This window comes from Sphaeroforma arctica, assembly GCF_001186125.1.
Source record: "Sphaeroforma arctica JP610 unplaced genomic scaffold supercont1.809, whole genome shotgun sequence".
Taxonomy (NCBI): Eukaryota; class Ichthyosporea; order Ichthyophonida; genus Sphaeroforma; species Sphaeroforma arctica.
The window spans coordinates 1-20,984 of record NW_014039749.1 but is presented as its reverse complement, the minus strand read 5'-3'; the positions used below and the strand labels follow the sequence as shown (position 1 = coordinate 20,984).

General features: G+C 44.6%; 2 protein-coding genes across 2 annotated transcripts; both read right to left on the bottom strand.

The window, feature by feature from the left end:
• Positions 1-789: 789 nt before the first annotated feature.
• Positions 790-8,355, bottom strand: SARC_08704 (hypothetical protein; the record flags this gene model as incomplete). Its single annotated transcript, XM_014297307.1, has 14 exons — positions 790-1,185; positions 1,434-1,542; positions 1,693-1,796; positions 2,094-2,188; positions 2,806-2,907; positions 3,272-3,370; positions 3,993-4,116; positions 4,424-4,561; positions 4,784-4,913; positions 5,643-5,902; positions 6,567-6,666; positions 7,112-7,196; positions 7,651-7,707; positions 8,271-8,355. 14 exons carry the CDS (start codon positions 8,353-8,355, stop codon positions 829-831), a joined length of 1,845 nt encoding a protein of 614 aa, XP_014152782.1. The 3' UTR covers positions 790-828.
• A 1,038-nt stretch (positions 8,356-9,393) lies between these two features.
• On the bottom strand, positions 9,394-19,902 carry SARC_08703 (hypothetical protein; the record flags this gene model as incomplete). The annotated part of the gene is made up of 18 exons (XM_014297306.1): positions 9,394-9,449; positions 9,746-9,793; positions 10,079-10,117; positions 10,488-10,584; positions 10,941-11,134; positions 11,399-11,470; positions 11,877-11,921; positions 12,910-12,960; positions 13,376-13,513; positions 14,248-14,383; positions 14,612-14,679; positions 14,947-15,059; positions 15,352-15,579; positions 15,876-16,174; positions 16,318-16,474; positions 16,763-16,825; positions 17,116-17,251; positions 18,012-19,902. The coding sequence occupies 18 exons, from the start codon at positions 19,900-19,902 to the stop codon at positions 9,394-9,396; spliced, it is 3,831 nt and encodes a 1,276-aa protein (XP_014152781.1).
• Positions 19,903-20,984: the final 1,082 nt, after the last annotated feature.

Genomic DNA, 20,984 nt, shown 5'->3' with positions numbered 1-20,984 from the left:
ACGTGGCTCGACTTCATGAAGAGGTCGCTTGTGTCGTTTGGAATTGTAGCATCGCATCAGGGTTTTCAGGGTTTAGTCATTTGACAGGTTTTTAGGGTTTATGCAAGGCAATTTAGCATAGCCCCCTGAAAAAGAAACAGGAGCTATGATTCTCTTTTTTTCAGGGGGCTATGTTTTGGGTCTATGTAGGACTCTCTGCTACTATTTAGAGAGCGAGGGCTCTTATTTTTCTCTCTCTTTTTTTAGGACGCTATGTAATTTTTCATACATAGCTGTCATGATGACCCTCTAGAAGGTGTAAAAATTGAAGGGAGAACGGACAAGTCCCGTACGTGTATTTAGCTGTCTAATTTTCAGAAGGCTATGACATACCCCCTGAAAATAGAACTTTTATGGGGGGTTTTTCTTTATGTGAAAAAAATAAGATATATGTATCCGCACATAAATATATCAAACACGGCGCACGGTTCAGGATTGAAGTCTCTGTTGCAAGCCCGTCGGTACACATATCTATGTGGTGTAAAAGGGCCTACATCTGTCAAGTCAAGCGACTCAATCTCAGTAAAGACCCGACACAGCAATTGCAAGCTGTTGTAATTTGACATACGTGACATGGACACCGTGCTGACAACCACTGCATCTACTTGTAGCCTGAATGTTTCTCTCTCAAGTCAATCGTATGAAGCCTTCTAGGATACTTAAAAATCTCTAGCAATACGCGACCTTTTGTACAGCCGCTGACTACACTTTCCAAAAATCATAAATATCATGTGTTTTACATATGTAATTTCAGTTTACTATGATTTATTGATATCTGAAGGTAAGTGTTTAAATATCGTTCATCGACATACCACGCACCAGTCCGGGCTGGGTAGTAAGTGCATCGGAATCGGGTATGAAACTGCTCCCGCGTCTCCTATTTTTGCCATCTTTGTTGCCTTTATCAGTCTCCTTTCCAGCGTTCTGTTTGGCATCGTTCGTCTTGGTATCTGCTTTGTCCTTGTTCATATTTTTCTCAACTCCTTTAGTACCACTGCTCACACTACCAGAAACATCTTCAATTGAATTTGGAACCGAACTATCAGGAGACTGCTTCCGGCCATTCTTTTTAGCAAACTTTTCTGGGTCATAACCAGCTTCAGCATTCCCTTTCTTTTTGCGCCCGATTCTGCCAAATTTCTTACCCTGTATTGCGAAAGTGGCAGGTAACAAAACATACTGTAAAGATCCCATGAATACACAATGTACGAAGTTTCTTAAAGTACACACCACCTTCAAGTAGTACCGTGAGCGCATACGAAGATCATCAGCATCTGTAAATATCAGCCAGCTGTATAACACGTGAACTCGTATATTCGTAGCAGAGGCCAAATATACAAGGTGGAAATCTTCCGCATATAGACAATATATGTGCGGTATGCGCGTTCACGCACCATTGATGATAATTTGCCTTCCTTGCCCTCCGTCTTCGACGGTTTCACAGCTTTCTTCGTAGCGACCGCCTCTTTCTTCAGCCTTTTCTCTTCTAGAATCTTCGCTTTGCTGTAAATGAGATTAAGTTGAGAGAAACCATTCTAGCACTTGAGCCCACTACTTTGCGTAAATAAACCAGTGTACGAATTTGGTGCGGAATTAGAGAAACACCAGCCCGAGATGCTCTTATAATGTACTAGCTGAGTTCAAGACACTTACACAGTGCCCAATATATTCTTCTCCTCTGCTTCCCAGGCGTCATTGCACTTCGTGAAGAACGGCAACCACAGATCGATCATTTCTTCTGATGTCATCTTCTTCGCCTAATCATTGGGTGGGATAGTGATAGTTCTGAAAAGTTGGCCGATAACAAGTATAACAACTTGACATATGAATTCACGAAAAGTTTGAAGAAACGGATGTCAAATAACCGTATGACCACGGGTACGTGCAACGAACTGTATTTGCTTCTCTGTCAATATAAATTCGAACTGTAGTACCATCAGTCCTGCCTATAAAGGGAGGTAACTAATGCACCAGTATGCAAAGAAAAATACATTGTTCCGGCACATCCACGTGTGCAAAAGTTCAATCTCGCCCACACCAGTCCATCTACATACCTTCATATCTGGAACACCGTAATAAATAGCCAGCTTGTATATGTCTTGTTTGATGCTGTCAAACGCCTGTTTCACCTCATCAAACGAGGCCTCCGCTACAGTAGATAGTGTTCAAGTTTAAATGGAACACGTTGTGGAGGGCAATTTACGTTGGTTTGCATCGTGATAATATTTGTGAGAGTATTTTTGAACTGAGCGCAATCGCGTGCAGGTAATAGTTGGGTGTCTTCATTTTTTGAGCTACGGTAAATATCGAGAGTAAACCATCCGCGTACTCTAGAACACTGGTGTACTCTATTCCACACAAACCATAAACTATTACCGACGCGCCGTACAACTATGCGGCTTAACGATGGTGCGTGATGTACTACAGTGGACACTGTCGATATGATTTGGTCTCTGTATTCGACACTCACTCAACCAAATTTGAACATTGAAAACAACAGTATATAGCGTAGTGCTCGCTACCGTAAAATAAAGCTGGATTGCACTTACAAACTAGTGGTTCATAAATTAGATTAGATTCCCTGCAACTTCGATATCTTTGTTCATCTGGAGTCGGAGTTTGAGCTCTCCATTCTACACTAACAGACAAACAAATCATTAAAGATCTTCTACCGGTAGTTTCTATCAAACAAGACGCGCGCCTAGGCTATACGCAAGTATTGCGTATAGCCTAAACACAAACACGTGGGACAGGTGTGCTACCCACCTTCATTCATAAATTTGGCCAATTTCTCCTCAAAGGGCGCCCCATCTACAACTTCGGCCGCCTCTATTGCTTTCTGTACCTGGGGCACACGGTTGCTCGCATCTGTTATGGGTTGTCAGGGGAGGGTTGCAAAACGCTGTTAGCAAAAAGATACCAACCAGTGCATACGGTGAACCAATGTTGCATATACATGATTTGATGCACGCATGGTATCGCACTTGCCGCACTAGCTATTCAGCGGCCTTTTCAAATCTAAGCCGCCGAGCTGCTTAGTGGTGATACGTCCTCAAGATATGCTAATTAACTAAAGACCATTGCGTGTAACATGTTCAGAGGTAGCACAAGAAACTATACAGCCTGCCAGGGCGAACATGTCTTCAATTCAACGGTCGGAATCGACGCCTATGGTAGAGTGATGGTTCCCAACAGAGAAAAGTTGTGAGCTCAGTAAAAAAGAAAATCATACTTTTCAAAAGCTTGTCTAATTGGGCCACATTGCTCGTTACGTCTTCAAAACTGATTCTGGCGCCTTTCTCACACATCGACACAGCCGGTAACGGGAAAGCTGTAGTAGCAGGTGGTAGAGCGAGAGAAGTGGAAAATGTCAAAGTCAGCTCAGCGACAGGACATATCAATAAGTGAACGTCAGATCAATTTCGTCATACATCTCATGTGTGGGTGAATCCTTCCACATATAACCCGTAGATTGCAATAGTGATATCAACGCAGCAGATAATCAAATGCTCGTTTAAGATCTGCAAGAGTACATGGCCTTTACTTCCACAGCGGGCACTGCGTCTTCCTCTAGCCATAACAGTGCTACCTCGAACTTGTTATAGCGTGGTCAGTGCAAGGATCGCTGAATGTTTGTGTTCCCATTATTGCTGTGCTACATACTTTAACCGAGTCAGTGTGGGCATGCAGAGGCCCCTGTTCACGTATCTCTGGGACTATAATTTAAGACAGCGCTACCTTAACGTTGAACACTTCAACATAGACCATATACATCGAAGCACTTCTTCACGATTCGTACAAGTACCCTCTAGTAGCCGTGAACAAACCTTGCACCGGCGTCTCACTACTGTTCAAGTTTGTATCTCTGTATGGCCAGAAGATACACTCTGGACACTACAGAAAGCCGGAATAGGTCCTTGTTTGGTCAAATATGGTACAGTATTCTCACTTACGAATTTTCGGAGGCTCTGCCTGGCCCTTCGCGACAATGGCATCGATGATCTCGTTGATGTCGATACCCTTGTAGTATAACTTTGACATTACGTAACTGATCAGGGTTGTCTTCTGATCTGCTGACTGGTAACCAAATGTTCCGTACAGACGATACGAATTTGTGTGGGAAGTTCAGGGAGGTGCATATTGAAGACATTACTATCTGTCATAAACATGTACATGATATTGGTACCACTCCATGGAGAGCCGAGTTAACATGCCCTAGATAAAGGCTGCGTACTATGGGAGTAATAAATATAACCGAGAGCAACTATTAGTGTCAGAGATATAAATGCATGAAAACACATGTTGGAACGCACATACGCTCACAAAATAAAGTTTGAAGTACCATTTCGGTCGTCTAGTCTGATAACAGGCCCTATTGACATACTTTGACATCTCCCAGTTTTGGGATAAGCTCAATGGCAAATCCGTCTGCCTGACCTCTGTTGGTGCCACCATTCATGTAGTTGCCTATACATAAGGCCCAAGCCAGCACTTCTTTGATAGCCTCATTGTCTCGTATAGCCTGAGGGTATGGATTTGAATATACTTTGTAATGTACTTAATAGAAGGAGGAATGCAAACACGCAGTGTTGATATCAACATGAAAACCCCCCCCCCCCCCCCCACCATGCCGTTTCAGCGATTGCTTAGTATCTCTGTCGTGTTTCACAGCCAGCGTGTGTGGCGCCTGTGTTGGCATGTACTTTGGATACGTTGTTTTAGGTACAGATGCGTATCGACATACGTGTATTGCTTTGGTGACGGAGTCGATCTTGCCCTCGCATTCATCGAGCTCCTCTTGCCATATACTTTTGAATCTCCAGCACTCCATCCATGCCTCTAGCGCCGGTATTTCATCTAGAGTCAGTAGGAACCTGATAGAAGAAGAAAAATCATATCTTCAGCACACAACAGTCATAAAACAACTAGTTAATTGCATGAGACATGCTCTACTCGTCACATACGACACATGGCACATATAGTGATGGCACTGTTTCTAGACGACAGAGAGTGAACACAGTCACAGGTAAAATTACCCACAACAAGCAAATACACTGTCGCTGCACCCTGTAATCCATTTGTACACGTCTACATAGCTCAATGCAGAAGTATATTTGTGTACAAATAAATATTTGCGTACAACAAGGGGTAAACCCATAGAACAAGTGTGCCCATGCGCACAGTACGGTGCACGTGTCATCGCTCTCGCACAGCACTTCTTGCAACCACACACACACGGCCTTGCATGTGTACAGACACACTCAATGTAGTACACCGAGAGAAGAGTACAGCAGTATGGATTATTGCCAACGTATTCCTTTCAAGTACCTATAGTAAGGGCATATTTGGCCGTACTACCGGTATGATGACATGCAAATTATTGCTACCAGTATCTGTGAAGACGCAAGCAAGAAATCGTGGATATGCACACCCAGTAAATTATATACTTGCACTCCGAAACGTATATTTGACCCCGTTCTGCGAATCACATTTCTAGACTTATGATTGTACAAACACATACAATCAAAAGAATAGCACAAAAAAATGTCCTGTTTCGTCTTCAGATGTATATTTTAACACAACGACAGTTACACGAAGCGTACTGTTCAGGCCGGTCCAAAGGTGTATCGCTTGATCCCACATGACTCCTAATTTGTGCCAATTCTTCCGGCTTTCCCAGTACGGAGGCTATTTGTTGCACATTATCGTTCCCTAATTTTTCTGAATCTACTTCGAGAATGGCTTTCTTCACCTCATCGATACCCAATCCTTTGCGCTGGAGACTATTTATCACAATGCCCACGGCTTGTGATCGCTTGGAATCTAATATTTGAGCCACTTTTGGCTTTTCCTCCACGGCTTTCTGCACGAGAATATGTGACCGGGGCACGTATATGAGTACTATGACTACGATACACACGCTCATCAGTGTAGTAAACGTTGCTGATGTACACACTCCCCAGTATCGGATATACATAGACGGTATAGCTGATCGTGTCCTGTTCATATACCTCCACAGTCTCTGTTTCGTTCGTGTCGTATAAGCAATGTCCTCAAGATAACAACTAACTAGCGTCCGATATTCACATGCCAATTTGCTAGCGTCAACATATGAATTTACACTTAATAATGTCGGATCTGCCTGTAACGTGCTGTTTGCACCAACATAACGATCTACACTTACCAGTGCCTTGAAGGCACGCACCCCGCTGCTACTATCAACCATACAACAATAGGTATCTGATATGCATATACCGTGTTGTTAGTCTCACTATGGTGACAAAGACACCCATCAGCATCCGATATACACGTACGATGTTGCTATAATTTTGTATCAATAGCATCTCTCGTTGGTGATTTATGACATATACGGTGATGCTGGCCCAAACATGTCGATATACACCTAAAAGTGTCTGAAATATATATATGTCTTGCTATTCTCAACATATAAGATTACTTATATGCAAATACTGTATCACTATTATCAACATTTTAGTCCACACTTCATAACACCCAATTGCACTAACCGGTTCCTTCTTCACCGGCGCTGCTTGTGCAAAGAGCTTCAGTAGCTCGTCTTCAATCTTTCCGATAGGAATGTCCTCCACATGCTTCCACACATTGTCTCTGCGGTCGATATGTATACGATTTTGAATTTGAGATGGTGAAAACTACCACGGCTATAACAAATTTCACGGCAGTACGATGAAAATATACTCTATCAACCCGGGCAGGAGAGACTGGTTTGATCTCAGATGGTTCCAGTAGGAACACGCCTCCAGAGGTAGGCTGTAATGGCAGGAGATGCGCAGAAGGGGCTCTGGCTTCACACCCGTATGAAAGCAGGGCAGCCTAGAAGGAAGACGACCCAACAAAACAACAATACGACAATGCGACAGAACACGATAAGGATACGTTTGTACGACGGTGCGAGTATACGACAAACCGTCATGATTCTGCACCGGGTCTTGACCTTAAGAACAAAGAATAACCCGCCAACTTGTGCACAATTGCAATTTGAGCTCACTTCGTGACTGGTTGGATGCCTCTCATTGCGCTAGACATCACTTACTTGTCTTGCGAAAGCTTGTTCATCTCCACCTTTTTCCAAAACAGACTTCTCATTTTCTTCTTTGGTACAATCTTTGGTCTCAGGGCTAAAAATAATTAGGACAAATAATTAGCAATTAGGTAAAAGCCACTTCTACATCACGTGTCCTCGAGTCGAGGACAACGCCTGCGCAAGCGATATACCCCATACGTGCAAGCAGTCATGTACCTCTTTTTATCTGATTATAAAGCCGTGAACGTGACTAGATAGAATCTAATCATAACACAAATTTGCAATATCAATTTGTAGAAACCGAAATCCACCATGAATTGATTCACAACTTGAAAGTCAAAAACAGTACAGCACTTTCCGTTGGTGTGACGACACACCTTCAGTGCTGTGACAGCAGATACACGCCAGCTACTTTGGGGTAGGAATCACAACCACATCCACAACCATCAAAACAACCACATGCACGACCGACAACGAACTGGAGAGCAGACTCTACACCCACATACAACTCTCCCATATGATTCAAACAGGTCGATTACAGTACTTACGCACAACCGGCGCGGCCGGCGCGGCTGGCGCCCCGGGGGGCGGTGGGGGTCCGACACCTGAAGAGCATCAATCAAGACCAAAGATATGATTAATACAAGTTTCTCGAGATATCTCTTGCTTCCTGGAAATTTGGCAAACTCTCCTCACACTAACTTTTGAGTCTCGGAACCAAAAAAGATATATACATCGATGCATGAGTCCACGTAAATAGAGAGTAGTACGCCGTTGGCAAAAGTAAGGCACTTATCTTGCAGCTCAACCTGGCTAGGTTGCACAATTGTCCTACCAGTGGAACAGGGAAGTGTATCACAATAGAGATTATTTGGTTCATGCGCTTGTATATGTTCCGTGAAGGCAGCGGCGTATGCGTTGTCGAAAGCATGCGTGCAAAACCCGTAACGATCTTATTCGGAATATGCAAAAGTTCATATTCATGTAGCTGGCCATATAGAAATATATTAAAGACAATATCATGTGGCAACATGTCGAGCCCTTCGTGCGTATGATGCACCCGGGAGAGTAGCCATACATCACTCATACCTATATATTTTTAAATATAAAACCGGTATATGTGCAGGAATTGTTGTGCATATGATGAATATGACTGACACATTCATACCTGGGGGTGGGGGTGGAGGCGGAGGTCCTCCTCCTGGCGGTGGTGGTGGTGGCGGTGGGCCGCCTCCTGTATGGAACAGAAACATGACAGTGAACTATAAGAATCATGCATTGGTATGTACCTTTCGAGGAATACGCATAATTGTCTACTGAAGGCATACACATATTGTTCTGAATGTTTACCGTGTTGATAGTCACGCTAGCGATTGAAACATTGTATGAAACTCGCATGACAAAGCGATAATCAGGTACGACACTGTTTCTAGCTAGACACATAGATGAACAGCTGTACGGATACAACACCGTGGTGAACCCTGCGGATGGGACTAGTTCGTTGACTAAACAATATTTACCTGGAGGCGGTGGTGGCGGTGGTGGGCCTCCTCCTGGGTAGGAATAAAAAACATACAGGTGGTTGTCACTAAAAGGAAGCGCAGTTCCGTCAGACTACGCAGGCATGTGCACTACTGAGAACAGGCTTGAGCAATGCCTTGAAGGCGCCGAAGCAAGGAGGCGCATATTGTATATGAATTCATTCCCACGTACCTGGTGGTGGGGGTGGGGGCGGTGGACCTCCGCCTGTGTGTAGCGACGAACGCGATGTGTGTGCAAAATGAGTCATGATATGTGTGTCGTGCCGTGAATACTTACACGTGAATGATGGTAGCTTCTGCGGATACCTTATAACAGTAAAGCTGATGTGCGACTATGGAATTGTTTGGCAACTTGTGCGTACATGGTGGTAGTGGGAGAGAAGGTAGACCAACTCCAGCAATACATAGAGTTTTCCAAGAAAACCAATACGTTTGGTCGGATATACACAAACGCGTGAATGGTAAGTAGCTATTATATATAACCCGCCGGAGTAAAGTCAAAACCGTATCAAAACATAAAATACCTGGTGGTGGCGGTGGTGGTGGTGGCGCTGGGGCTCCTCCTCCTGCATACAAGAATAAAAGTATACGCGACGTGAGCGATTCTCGTGCGTGATTCCAATTGCATATCATTGAGTTGTTTTAAAGGCACATACGAAGTCGTTCGACGTATTCTGTGCGGCGTGCTAGCCAATTCTTGCGAATATACATCAAATCTGTAGATTATGGGACCAAATTCTTGACTGAATGTTACTTACCCGGTGGTGGTGGTGGTGGCGGCGGCGGTGGTGGTGGTGGACCTCCTCCTGTTTTTGTTAGTGGCGTGTTTGTTAGTGGTACGATCTAGTAAGCACACTCGTATAACTTACCTAAACTCGGGTTTGGCTGTAATGCATTCTAGCAGCAATAGCGCCACCTCGTGCGTGGTGTTTTAAAGGTACAACTTTGGTGCTACATTATGTCTAGCCAGCAGGTCCACAACAATGAATTGCTTACACTTCACTTAGGAAACCTAACTGATATAAGCTGAGATTATGTGTACATTCATCTGATACCATGTGTACATTTATTCGTGTGTTTGTCAAATGCTACCCTGACTTACCGGAGGGTTGTGGTGGCGGCGGTGGTGGTGGTGGTGGTGGTGCTCCTCCTGCACAGTTGTAAATGTCAAATTGTGAAGATAAAAACTCAGCGGAGTGGCATTACAACAGGAAGTACCCACATCGAAATGTGGAGACACGCCACACAGAGCCTGTGGCGCACTTCTCCTCCGCAGTAGCTCACTAGCTGCATGCGAATGCAATGCCAACCACTGTTTGCGAGATACATATATTATGCAGGTTCACTTATATGTAGTCACAACAGAAATAACAGGTTGATGAGTAAAGGGATGTATACGAGCGATAGTTGCAAGCAATAGATTAAGTAAGCATACCTGAGGGTGGGGGTGGTGGGGGTGGGGGTGGAGGACCGCCTACGAGAATGAAATATGGGAAGAAATGAAGAAAGTTTTAAGTCTTTCAGTCTCAGTGCATATTATTACCTAAATTAATTAGATAATTAAAGGCACGAAGAGCTTATGATATCGATAGACAAATTACGCTGATTCAACTTAGCATCGCCTTAGCCATGGATGTTCGAAATCATTTTCAGGAAGCTTTTACGCTTGGCATTACCGGGATGTAAGGAGTATCCCCAACCAGAATCCGAACTTATAAGCAGATACAAACAAATGTACCACCCACCATTACACGCCTCAAGTAGAAACATAAGTTCAGGCATAGATCAACCCCTCATGGATTTATACATCGAGATTCAGCTGTACACTTAAACCCGTTGCATACCAGAAGCTGGTGGTGGCGGCGGTGGCGGTGGTGGCTGTGCTACTCCTGTACGGATGTTTAAAGCAATTGCGTAAAGCTCAGAAAAGGCGCAATGCTTCTGGGATATCGTATATCCGCAAGTAGGCTAGTACGAACTAGGATAACATGTGGTGTCAAGTGAATAGAAATGAAGAAGACCATTCATTCGAAGCCTGCACAATATTCCCTGCAACCTTCAAAGAGAGTATGCATTGGAATATGCACATAACGTCCGCAACGAATACTGATGAAAGCGGAGGCGGTGGTAGTGGAGCTCCGCCGGCCATAAGGCCAGACAAAGATTTGAGTTAGATGAAAGTCTTGCCAAAAAAAACTGCACATACAAAAATACATTGATGTATACATACAAAGACACATCCAAATACAAAGTGATACCCACAAACACAAGCATATAGGTACAAACTGGCTTCTCACCTGATGGGGGTGGGGTGGTGGTGGTGGTGGTGGTGGTGGTGGTGGTGGAGCACTCGACGCCGGTGGTGACGGTGGTGGTGGTGGTGGAGCACTCGACGCCGGTGGTGGTGGTGGTGGAGCACTCGACGCCGGTGGTGGTGGTGGTGGAGCACTCGACGCCGGTGGTGGTGGTGGTGGTGGCGGTGCATTTGATGCTAAAGCGGGCAGGCGGGCGAAAGTGAAAGCGATTACGCTGAGTACGTATGCATCAGGACCATGATTTGGAACGATCAGAGACCACGCACAATAGACATCTACTGCGAAATGACGAGGTCAATTGTAAACTGTCGTCCTCATAGCACATATATCAATTAAAACGCGCGAAACGAAGTCAACAAGGAATGGATGCGATCAAACGACGCTAGGTAGGAAGTTACACGGGAACTACTGACCGTAACTCACAGAAGGGTATCCCATACCTGGTGGTGGGGGTGGTGGCGGCGGTGCGTTGGACATCGGAGGGGGGGGTGGGGGTGGTGGTGCGTTGGAAGCTGTAGCAGAAAGCACAATGAGGGCTACAATGAGCCGAAACTCAATATAGTACTACATATATAGACGCTCTGCAATGGTGAATAAATCTCCATTTGGCGTCACTCTGTTTTTGAGTCGTATGCAAAGTTTCCGTAGGTAATGATTCATATATACCGGTACCAACGCCATAAGCACATTGGACGTCCAACCAATCTAGAAAATATCCGAGTATAAATAAGGTTACTTCATATTTGTACATACGGAAGGGCTGGAGAGGCAATCGACAGCTCAGTAGTAAGAGCTGTTTAGAATGACAATGACAGTCACGCGCCATAAATCCATGTTACAAAGACATAGCTTCGCCCTATTGTTATAGACGACGAAGTCATGTTATTATATAGTATAAAGTCAAAACGCCTGACTTACTTGGTGGCGGCGGTGGCGGTGGTGGTGGTGGTGGTGCATTTGTTGCTGTTCTCGGGAAGGAGGTGACAGCGCGCAGCAATCAAATATTTGTATGAGTTTAGTTAGCTATAGACACTCACTGAAGTCCAATCATTGCATGGCATGTCAGAATCCTGTGATTCACCATCGCCTTTATCGAATGGAGAATTATTATCTACTGATGATGACGTGTGTGTATCATGAAGGCAGGGGCAACCATGCACATGCTTTGATGTAACCTACTGATTATAAACTTTTACAAACGTGCCATCACAATGCAATTCAATCGCATACAAAAGCCTCAGGTTAACCAACAATATATCTTGAGCCAGGAGATTAATGGCAACTGCCTACACTGAAATACGTACACCGTGGTATGATTGTGGTACTATGCTTTGTGCAGACTGAAGATTCTATAGAAATTAGGAAGTTTATGTAATAAAGTGATTGTTTTAGAGTCTACTGTAGGATATACTCAATAACTATATTTGGTAATTTAGGGTTTCTAAACATTTGTGAGGCCTCCACGATTGTGAATCCACTTTCTGGAATGCGTGGTGACATATCCCCCGAGCTATAGCATTGCCACACACCATCATCAGCAATAATTTACAATCAAAGACTCGGGGCCTTGTAAGAATTAAGTGCAATCTTCGTATAGATCAGGTCATAAATGGTCTGACTACAATATGCATATAAAGTAATCTGTGAGCACTTGCATACCAATCTGCTATAAATATCACGCCCCCATCAATTTCGCGCACATACACTACATGTGCTTAGGGCTCATAGGACGCTTCCGCAGCATATGTACGTGTCCACATATCTCACCTTCATCCGAGAGTTAAAAGTGCAATAAGCTTGTATGGCCCATATACCCGTATAACAGACTTGTTTGCTTGGTGATTTAGATATTGAAGGCAATTGGTGTACCATAGAGGAGTGAATTACGCACACGGGAAAACATATACTGCTGTGCGCGCATTAACAAGCGCATCTAGAAGATAATTCTTACCTGGAGCTGCCCCTGTTGGTGCTTGACCGGGTGTCATCCCTTTAGCTGAATCTATGTAGTCATATTGACATGTTAGAATAACACGTGACAGGTAACGTGCTGCTTTCGTGGACGGCAAGTGAGCAGACATTACTGTTCTGACGACATACCAAACTGCTTCATGTCCTCGACCGACCGCATTTTGTGTGGGGCGTGGCCCCTCTGTCAGATGTATGATATTTGTCCGCGCCTTACGCAAAAAACACAAAGATATAAGAGCATACGTAAACTAAACGCAACGAACACACACCACGACAGGCATTGGAAAATCAAATATTAATTCACAAGCACCGTTATAACCTACATGCTCTACTGCAGGACTGTGCAGTGCGTGCTGCACAACCACCTGACTCCATAGATACTTACGCCACACAGCTATTCATATTAACAGTCCCACAAGTAACGCACATACAAGGCGCGGGTGTACCTGAAGGTCCTGCGATTTCGGAGATATCTTCTATGATACCGTACTCGAATTTCAGCTTGTCCAGGTGTGCCACAGCATCGTCTCTCTCCTTTTTCAAGTTGATCAATCCGGCACGCAGAGACTCCATAGCTAACGGATCTGTAGTGTGTGGAACGTTGATACACCGGGGTATGAGCAGCTGAAACCAGTTTCAATGGTATTTGCCCTCATAGATAAATATCACCCGCTGTCCTATATGCGAAGTACTGTCCTATGGTCACCAGAAGTACACCACAAAAATCCAGCTTCCCAGAGAACGACAAGAAATACGAACAGAATTCGTCGACTAAATCAATCCATCCGTTTGAGCACACTCACGATGAGTTGGATTGGACAGACTGCAAGCAATACGCGAACACGAACTGTTCTGCGACGACGACCTACACATGGGCTCATACCCAGAAACACACATACACCTCGGTGATCTGACCGTGCACAAAACACCTGTCATGATCGAGTGTGGCATTGATGGACTACACAAATCTTGATCATAGACGCAGCGTTATCCGACACATACATAACCTGACATACCATGATAGAGTGTGGCATTGGGGACTGCACGAGCATTGATCCCTGACTCAGCGTTATCTGACACATACATAATCTGACATACCATGATGGAGTGTGCCATTGATGGATCACGCATGTTTTGGTAACAGACAGCATTGATGGATCACCAGACAGCGATATCTGACACATACATAACCTGATATATCATGATAGAGTATGGCATTGGTGGATCACACATACTATAGTCGCAGACACATCGTTATCGGACAACATGCATTGGTCTTAGACACGGCTTTATCTACGGCATACATGAACAAACCTACCATGGTTGAGTGTGACATTGATGGACTGCACATTGCCCAGCTTGTTGTGCCGGCGCCGTTCCTGCTCCTGCTCGAGCAACTTGACTCTGTCAGCTGACATTGCCAGCGCATACAGATTTGTGTCCCCGGCGGCCTCCTAGAAATTGAGTTTCAACGATTTATTTTTGTTCTTTAGACGCGCATGTAAATGATCGATGTACACAAATGATCTCTCAGCCTGGCTGACAAATGGGCAATGCGCGGTGGATCTATGCACGTGCTGTCCAGAAAACAAGCAGATACAAAGTGTTACCCTCCGGCGTACTTCCTGAATTAATATTGACTCAAAGTGGTAAGAATAGTCACAATAGTCAGAGTACTTCACCTTCAACGCTGCGAGTTCTCGCTCCAAGCGTTGATTTTCTATCTTGAGATTGATGTCCTTCCTGCTGTCTGTTATGTTGCCAAATTGTAAGCGCATGGGATAAAGGATGAAGAATGTAATAGGCGCACGAAGTTACGTGTCAGGTGTTACCAACTGCAGAACTTGATCCAAATTTACAATGCTTTGCAACGCAGAGCTTCGCAAGGCTAATGTGTACACTCCCGCGGCCGCATACAATTCACGTGACCAAATGAGTGCACCCAGCAAGATACTAACATCATTAGCCGATCAAAATTGCAAAGCACGCTTTCGATTCGTACGCAACCCACACTTACCTGTACCGTCCATTTTCTTCAGCTGCATCTGCATGAGTTGGATTTGTGCCTTCTGTTGGTCATTCTCCTCCTGAAGCTTCTTCATCAACGCATCATGACCTTTCGACGTAGTTCTGCCCGATACAGACACATATATAAATATATATCAATGGGATTTAACGGTCAGTATTGTATGCTTCGGTTGCAACTGCTGACATGGTGAATTGAATCCAGCACTGCTATTGCAACGGGCAAATAAAGCGTTTCCAAATCTACCACATATAGCACTGGCTCCAAAGACCTACTCACCGAAGAAACAATATCATTTGTTTCGATCCCCCTGTACATATTCGCAGCCAGTACACGCACCATACATCACGACAAACCACATTTGAAATGTCCCAGATCCAACACAAGCACGCTTACGATGTCTGGCGATTCTTGGTAGATAAAGAATCGGTTCTGACTCTGTTTCCCACTGGTTTTAGTATACTCGCAGGATTTGTGAGGATGGCTTCATCCGATATATTCAGATCGTTCTCCTGCCCTGTCCTCTCCATGTTTAGTGACATATTCCGTGTTCGCGGTACTGTGAACTCTCCAGTTGGCAATTCCTTATCAATAGCTGGATCCGACTTTTGAATTCTGTTAAGACTGGGGGTTAAAAATTCAAATTGAATATTCCTACACACTTCGATGAAAGCAGTCTTATACACTTGACGTTTGCTGAATAATTGGCCACATCCGGTGATATATGCTACGAACGTAGTTGTATGCCAAAGCAATAAAAGTCCAATACAACAACAGTACCTAATGGCCCACTAAAGAGGCCTGGCAAACACTTGGAAACTAAGATATGAAGGTTTACATTTTGTATTGACGTTGGTATTACTGTATACGCTCAGAACACTGCCAATTTAGAAGCCATACACTTGCAAAAAAAGGCTCACCTGAATGAGCCTCCGATACGCTGGCCAAAGGTACGATTACTGAGCTTCCTCGCCTCAGCATCCATAGCAGACATTGTGGAATCAGAGGCTGCCATCTGTGTGCTTGTGCGGTGCAACCCAGATGCTGCACCTGTTGTGGCCGGTTTGTGTGTGAATGACTGTTGTTTGACATACGGTACTGACTGCTTCCTACCACTGCCAATCTGGTCATATGTACTTGAAGCGTTCGTTGTGTCACTCCGTTGGCGGCTCCCCAGCCCTTTGCTGGCTTTGACCACTTCGCTGTTGGCACGACGGAGCTGCAAGGAGAACAAGAAGGATAAGAGACGCTCCAGTGTTCCAACAATGGTGATCATACACCCAGAGACCCATACTCCATCCCATCCAACAATAACATAGTTCAATTCGTAAAACAGGTGAATACTACACATCTGCCACACACCTGGTCCTTGGTTTTTCGCCGCCAATCGGTTGCGCTATCGTTTGAAACTTGTGATGCAAGCGATATTCGCTTGCCTGCTGCGCCGACTTCCAGCTCGTGCTCCCTGCTGAGATATCTAGCGAGACTGCTCTGCCGTTTGGGCAAGGTTTCGCCAAAGCTGTGCGCGTATGCGGATAAGATTATAATCATAATTATTTCCAAGACACCTAGAGGGATGTTTCGGCAAGTCAACGCACCCTGTTGGAAGGATCTGTTTCCCTCGCACGTTTTCCGATTGAATTTGGAGTGCACGATGGCTAAAACGAAGCTTGGTAGAACACATATAAGCACTCAAAAGTATTCAATGACTGTCTGTGCAAGAGCGAATATAGCAGAAACCCTCCTTTTTTTGTTTCCACTGATAAGTCCATTGAAAGTGCTGTGCGAAAAAAAGGGGGATACTTACCTTTCAACTGGTCCAATGGCGACAGCGTTACCCAGGACCTCCGAACTAATCTGTCTGACGGTACTGTTGTATATCAAAACGTAGAAAATGATGAAACTTGTGTCTGTCGACTTAAACTAACACGCATGCGCCTCAAAATGCATATATATTCTTAAGGTAAGCATGCAGGCTTTGTATATCCCCATTTGCGCCCGGTTCTGATCTGTGTATTCAGAAAATAACAAACACGCAGATCGCAAAGCAGGACTTATACAGTACTGAGTAGATTGCTCGTACCATAGGCTTTTACGGAAGAGTATGTATTCATAGAAAAGCATGCGACCTTCACAAACGGGCATAACTTCAGTACATACAGGCTTTTCCTGTCCTTTTTGCCATTTCCTATCGTCGGCACATTCATCTCCTCATCTAGCTTCACCCAGTCAGCGTCACTTGATTCGCTCTCCGCACGTACTCTTTCTCTCATATCTAGTATGTCCGCAAGCTCGTCTATGCAGAGTGTGTGGAGAACCATATGTCCATTATACTGTGTACTCATCTTCTCGTATTTCTCATTTGGGTTTCACGGATTGGATTGCCAACGATACTAAACATGTTCGAAGTATTGATGCATGTGATTGCTGTCGGTAGCACCGCCCATTCGCGTATTGGTATGTGTGCGGAAGTTGCTGGTCGAGCGTGCATGACCTTACTTTCCGGCACACGTGCGTTCAATAGCATCTCCAATACACTCCATATACTTTTATGTACTCAATTTTTATCTAACTCATAAGGTCTCCCCATAGCCACTATAGGCCCGTATGTACGATAGCTTGAAACGCTTGATATCAGCCAACCGAGACAGATACACGTTTGGAATACGAATTAGGCCTGTGATAAAGTGAGTCTATGCAATACACGCGTGCCTGCTTACTCGGACCCGAAACACAAAAATGATTATACAGGTTTTAGTCCACATCGCCAACCGACCCGGAAATGAACTCTCTGACCATAGCCTTGTAAATTGGACACTCTCACACGCACAAAATACTGACAAGTCACAGAAATATTATAGCTAAATACGGACTACTGACCACAAGCAAAACACAACTGCAGCTGAACATCGCCAGGTAATTCGGGGGGGATACTACGATGTCCCAATTTACACTGTACATGAGTAGTAAGTAGAATAGCCCATAGTAAGAGCAACTTGACGCATGTTACTCGCTAAGCCACATTGATCCCTACAAGAACTTCTCACCGTACGTACCTGTTTCAGTAGACCGCTCATCGGTGGTGAGTCGTTCGAAGTTCAAGCTCATATCTTTCTCCGCTTGCGAGCCCCGTACACCGCCCACAAGCTGGGCGCCTTCTGTAAGACTTAACACACTCCCACTAGCCTCGGTATCTATAGTATGCTCAGTATCGCCCAGATCCTCACCTCTACTATGGTCCGAGGCCTCAGTCAACACTGCTTCAACCGACCCGTCTGCCTTTGTATCCGCCTGGGCAATCTTGCAAGCACTCTCAGCCGCCTCTATCGTATTGTCTCGGCCATCTGCAATAATGTCAGGCTTGTCCATCACTGACCCAGCATCCCTCGAATCATCGCCGTTTTGTTCTGTTTCTAAATCGACAGTTTGCATAATATCGCAGCTTTGTTGAACTGCTAGAGTCTCGGAGTTACATGTGTTGTCAGCCTCCTTTAAATCACCACTTTGTTGAACGATCGTCTCGATATCTTGCTTTGTATCATCTTGCCTCGTATCTTCGCCTGGTTGATTTTCTGTCTCCATATCTGAGATGTTTTCAGCCTCCTTTACATCACCACTTTGTTGAACGGTCGTCTCGATATCTTGCATAGTACTGTCCTGCTTTGTATCTACGCCTGGTTGATTTTCTGTCTCCAAATCTGAGATGTTTTCAGCCTCCTTAACATCATCACTTTGTTGAACGGTCGTCTCGATATCTTGCATAGTATTGTCTTCTTTTGTATCTTCGCCTGGTTGATTTTCCGTCTCAATACCTGGAATGCTCTCAGCCTCCTTAGCATCATCACTTTGTTGAACGGTCGTATCCGTGTCTTGGATGATTGTAGCCTCCTTTACACCTTCACTTGATTGAACGGTTGTCTCAATATCCTCCTCCGCAGTATTAGGTGGTTTGCTGGCTGTCTCAGTATCCGGCACAGTCTCTGTCTCAGTCGTGGTAGACAGGACTGGTCCCTCCACTTCACCGCCCACAATCGCTCTAACCTCCAAATCAGCATCATCCACAGCTTCTGTCGTACCATCACCGACGTCTATCTCCGTGTCGCTTGCGTGTGCTATATCGGCATGTATATTCTCTTCTATTTCGCGTGCGTGTGGTTTGTCTGTATATTTATCCACTTCCTTCTCGTATACATGACTGCTCGTGTCATCTACACCTACGTCAATGTCATCATCACCTAGTACTGCATCATGACCTGTGCCAACAGGAGTGTGTTGAGTAAAACTTGAACCACCCGTTAAATCCTCCTGCGCACCCTTCCCGTGCACACTACTCAACACCAAATTCGTCGGTGTTCCGGGTTTGCTCTTGCGTTGTATTCCTTTTCTTGTATTCGCACTACGGCTGATACTATTTGCGCTCTGAGGTAATGCAGTCCTCTCTGCTGCATCTCCCGCTACTTCACGGTCCTTCGTGTCACACAATACCTTAGCACTCTGAGGCCTCTTTCTGTGTGTACCAGCGTTTACATCACCTACCGTATTCCCTCTACTGAGTTTGTTCAGGCTCATGTGATCGTACGAGAATATCTGGCCGCCCATAGCGAATACGGGCATGTTCAAGGCACTCTGCACATTGCGCAGTCTTCTGCCACTACCGGATGATACACTCTTCACACTGCGACTTTCTTGTGCATCACTAATAGATGCGCTCACTGTATCACTTTCGTGTGCGTTCTTGTCAGATGTACCTATTATATCGGTACCAGCATCCCCATCTTCAGCCTTGAGTGTTACTTCCGACGCATTGGACGCTTGGGACTGTCTGGAGGCTGCGGAGATACGCTGTTCGCTATTTTCAGAATCCCCGTCATCTGGTAGGCCTTCAAATACACCCCCTAGATCAGCTGTGCTGTCAGGTGGATTTCCGTATTCTGGAGTCTTGGACATATTGTTATAATTACAAGACACATGGGCTGTATTTCTAGACTGACCTATTGTCGGTCATGTATACATGCCGATGTGCGTTTATAACACTAGGTGAAACTCGCATTTATTTTGACATTTTCTGCGGGTAATACGTAATAGCAGGCTTAACTGTATGCTTATTCTGACTGTATCAACCTCGACGGCTTACTAATAAAAGCGGAACACATACACTCCACCGCCAAACTTGTGTGGTCTACTGCATGCTTTGACACCTGGAAAATCCTACAGCGGTAACCTCCAGCGTAAAACACGTCAATAATAATAAGTAAATGCGCAATTCACGGCGAAAGAATCGTCTGGGTTGCAGCATACACAGGAACATATATCAATTATAAACCATGTCTACTAGTAGAACCACTAGAATAAACAGGAACATATATCAATGTGTTATCAGTTGGCTATGATTAAATATAAACTAGGTCTGCTAGTAGTAGAACCACTAGAATGGCATCGATATGTATCACCTCACCTGCAGCAATATCTCGTATCATCGTCCATCAGCAGCCACTATAATAAATAGTATCATTACGTGTCATCCTTTTTTTTTTACATAAATATTTTATTTGTTTTTTTTTTCCCGGGTACATGGTAGTATATTTATTATGCGATGACGATATGACGCTCTCTGTATTTAGTAGTAGGTGCATCATGCGTGACTATAAACGAGGTCTACAAGCACTTGCTTTTATTTCGGTGTCTTCAGTGGGATAACCGTCTTTATTATACTACTATGAGACTTGAGAAATAAATACATGTCGCAATACCGCGTATACCACACTCCAGAACCGTAAAATAAAAGCTCTATCCCTAGTTCCTCTTCATCGCTTTATGAGTCTCCAGAAGTATGAACACCAATTCAAACGTTGCTATATTTTCTTTACGCGCCATGCTGCATAGATGTAAAAAATCACAACCGTGTTGTAATGTTACAAGCGTAAGTGGAGGCCTATAGACGGTACTGCCACATCGATATTCGCAACTTACCATAGGCGCGTATAGACATATACGTACTCCAACGTACTTCAAATTATATATCAATATAT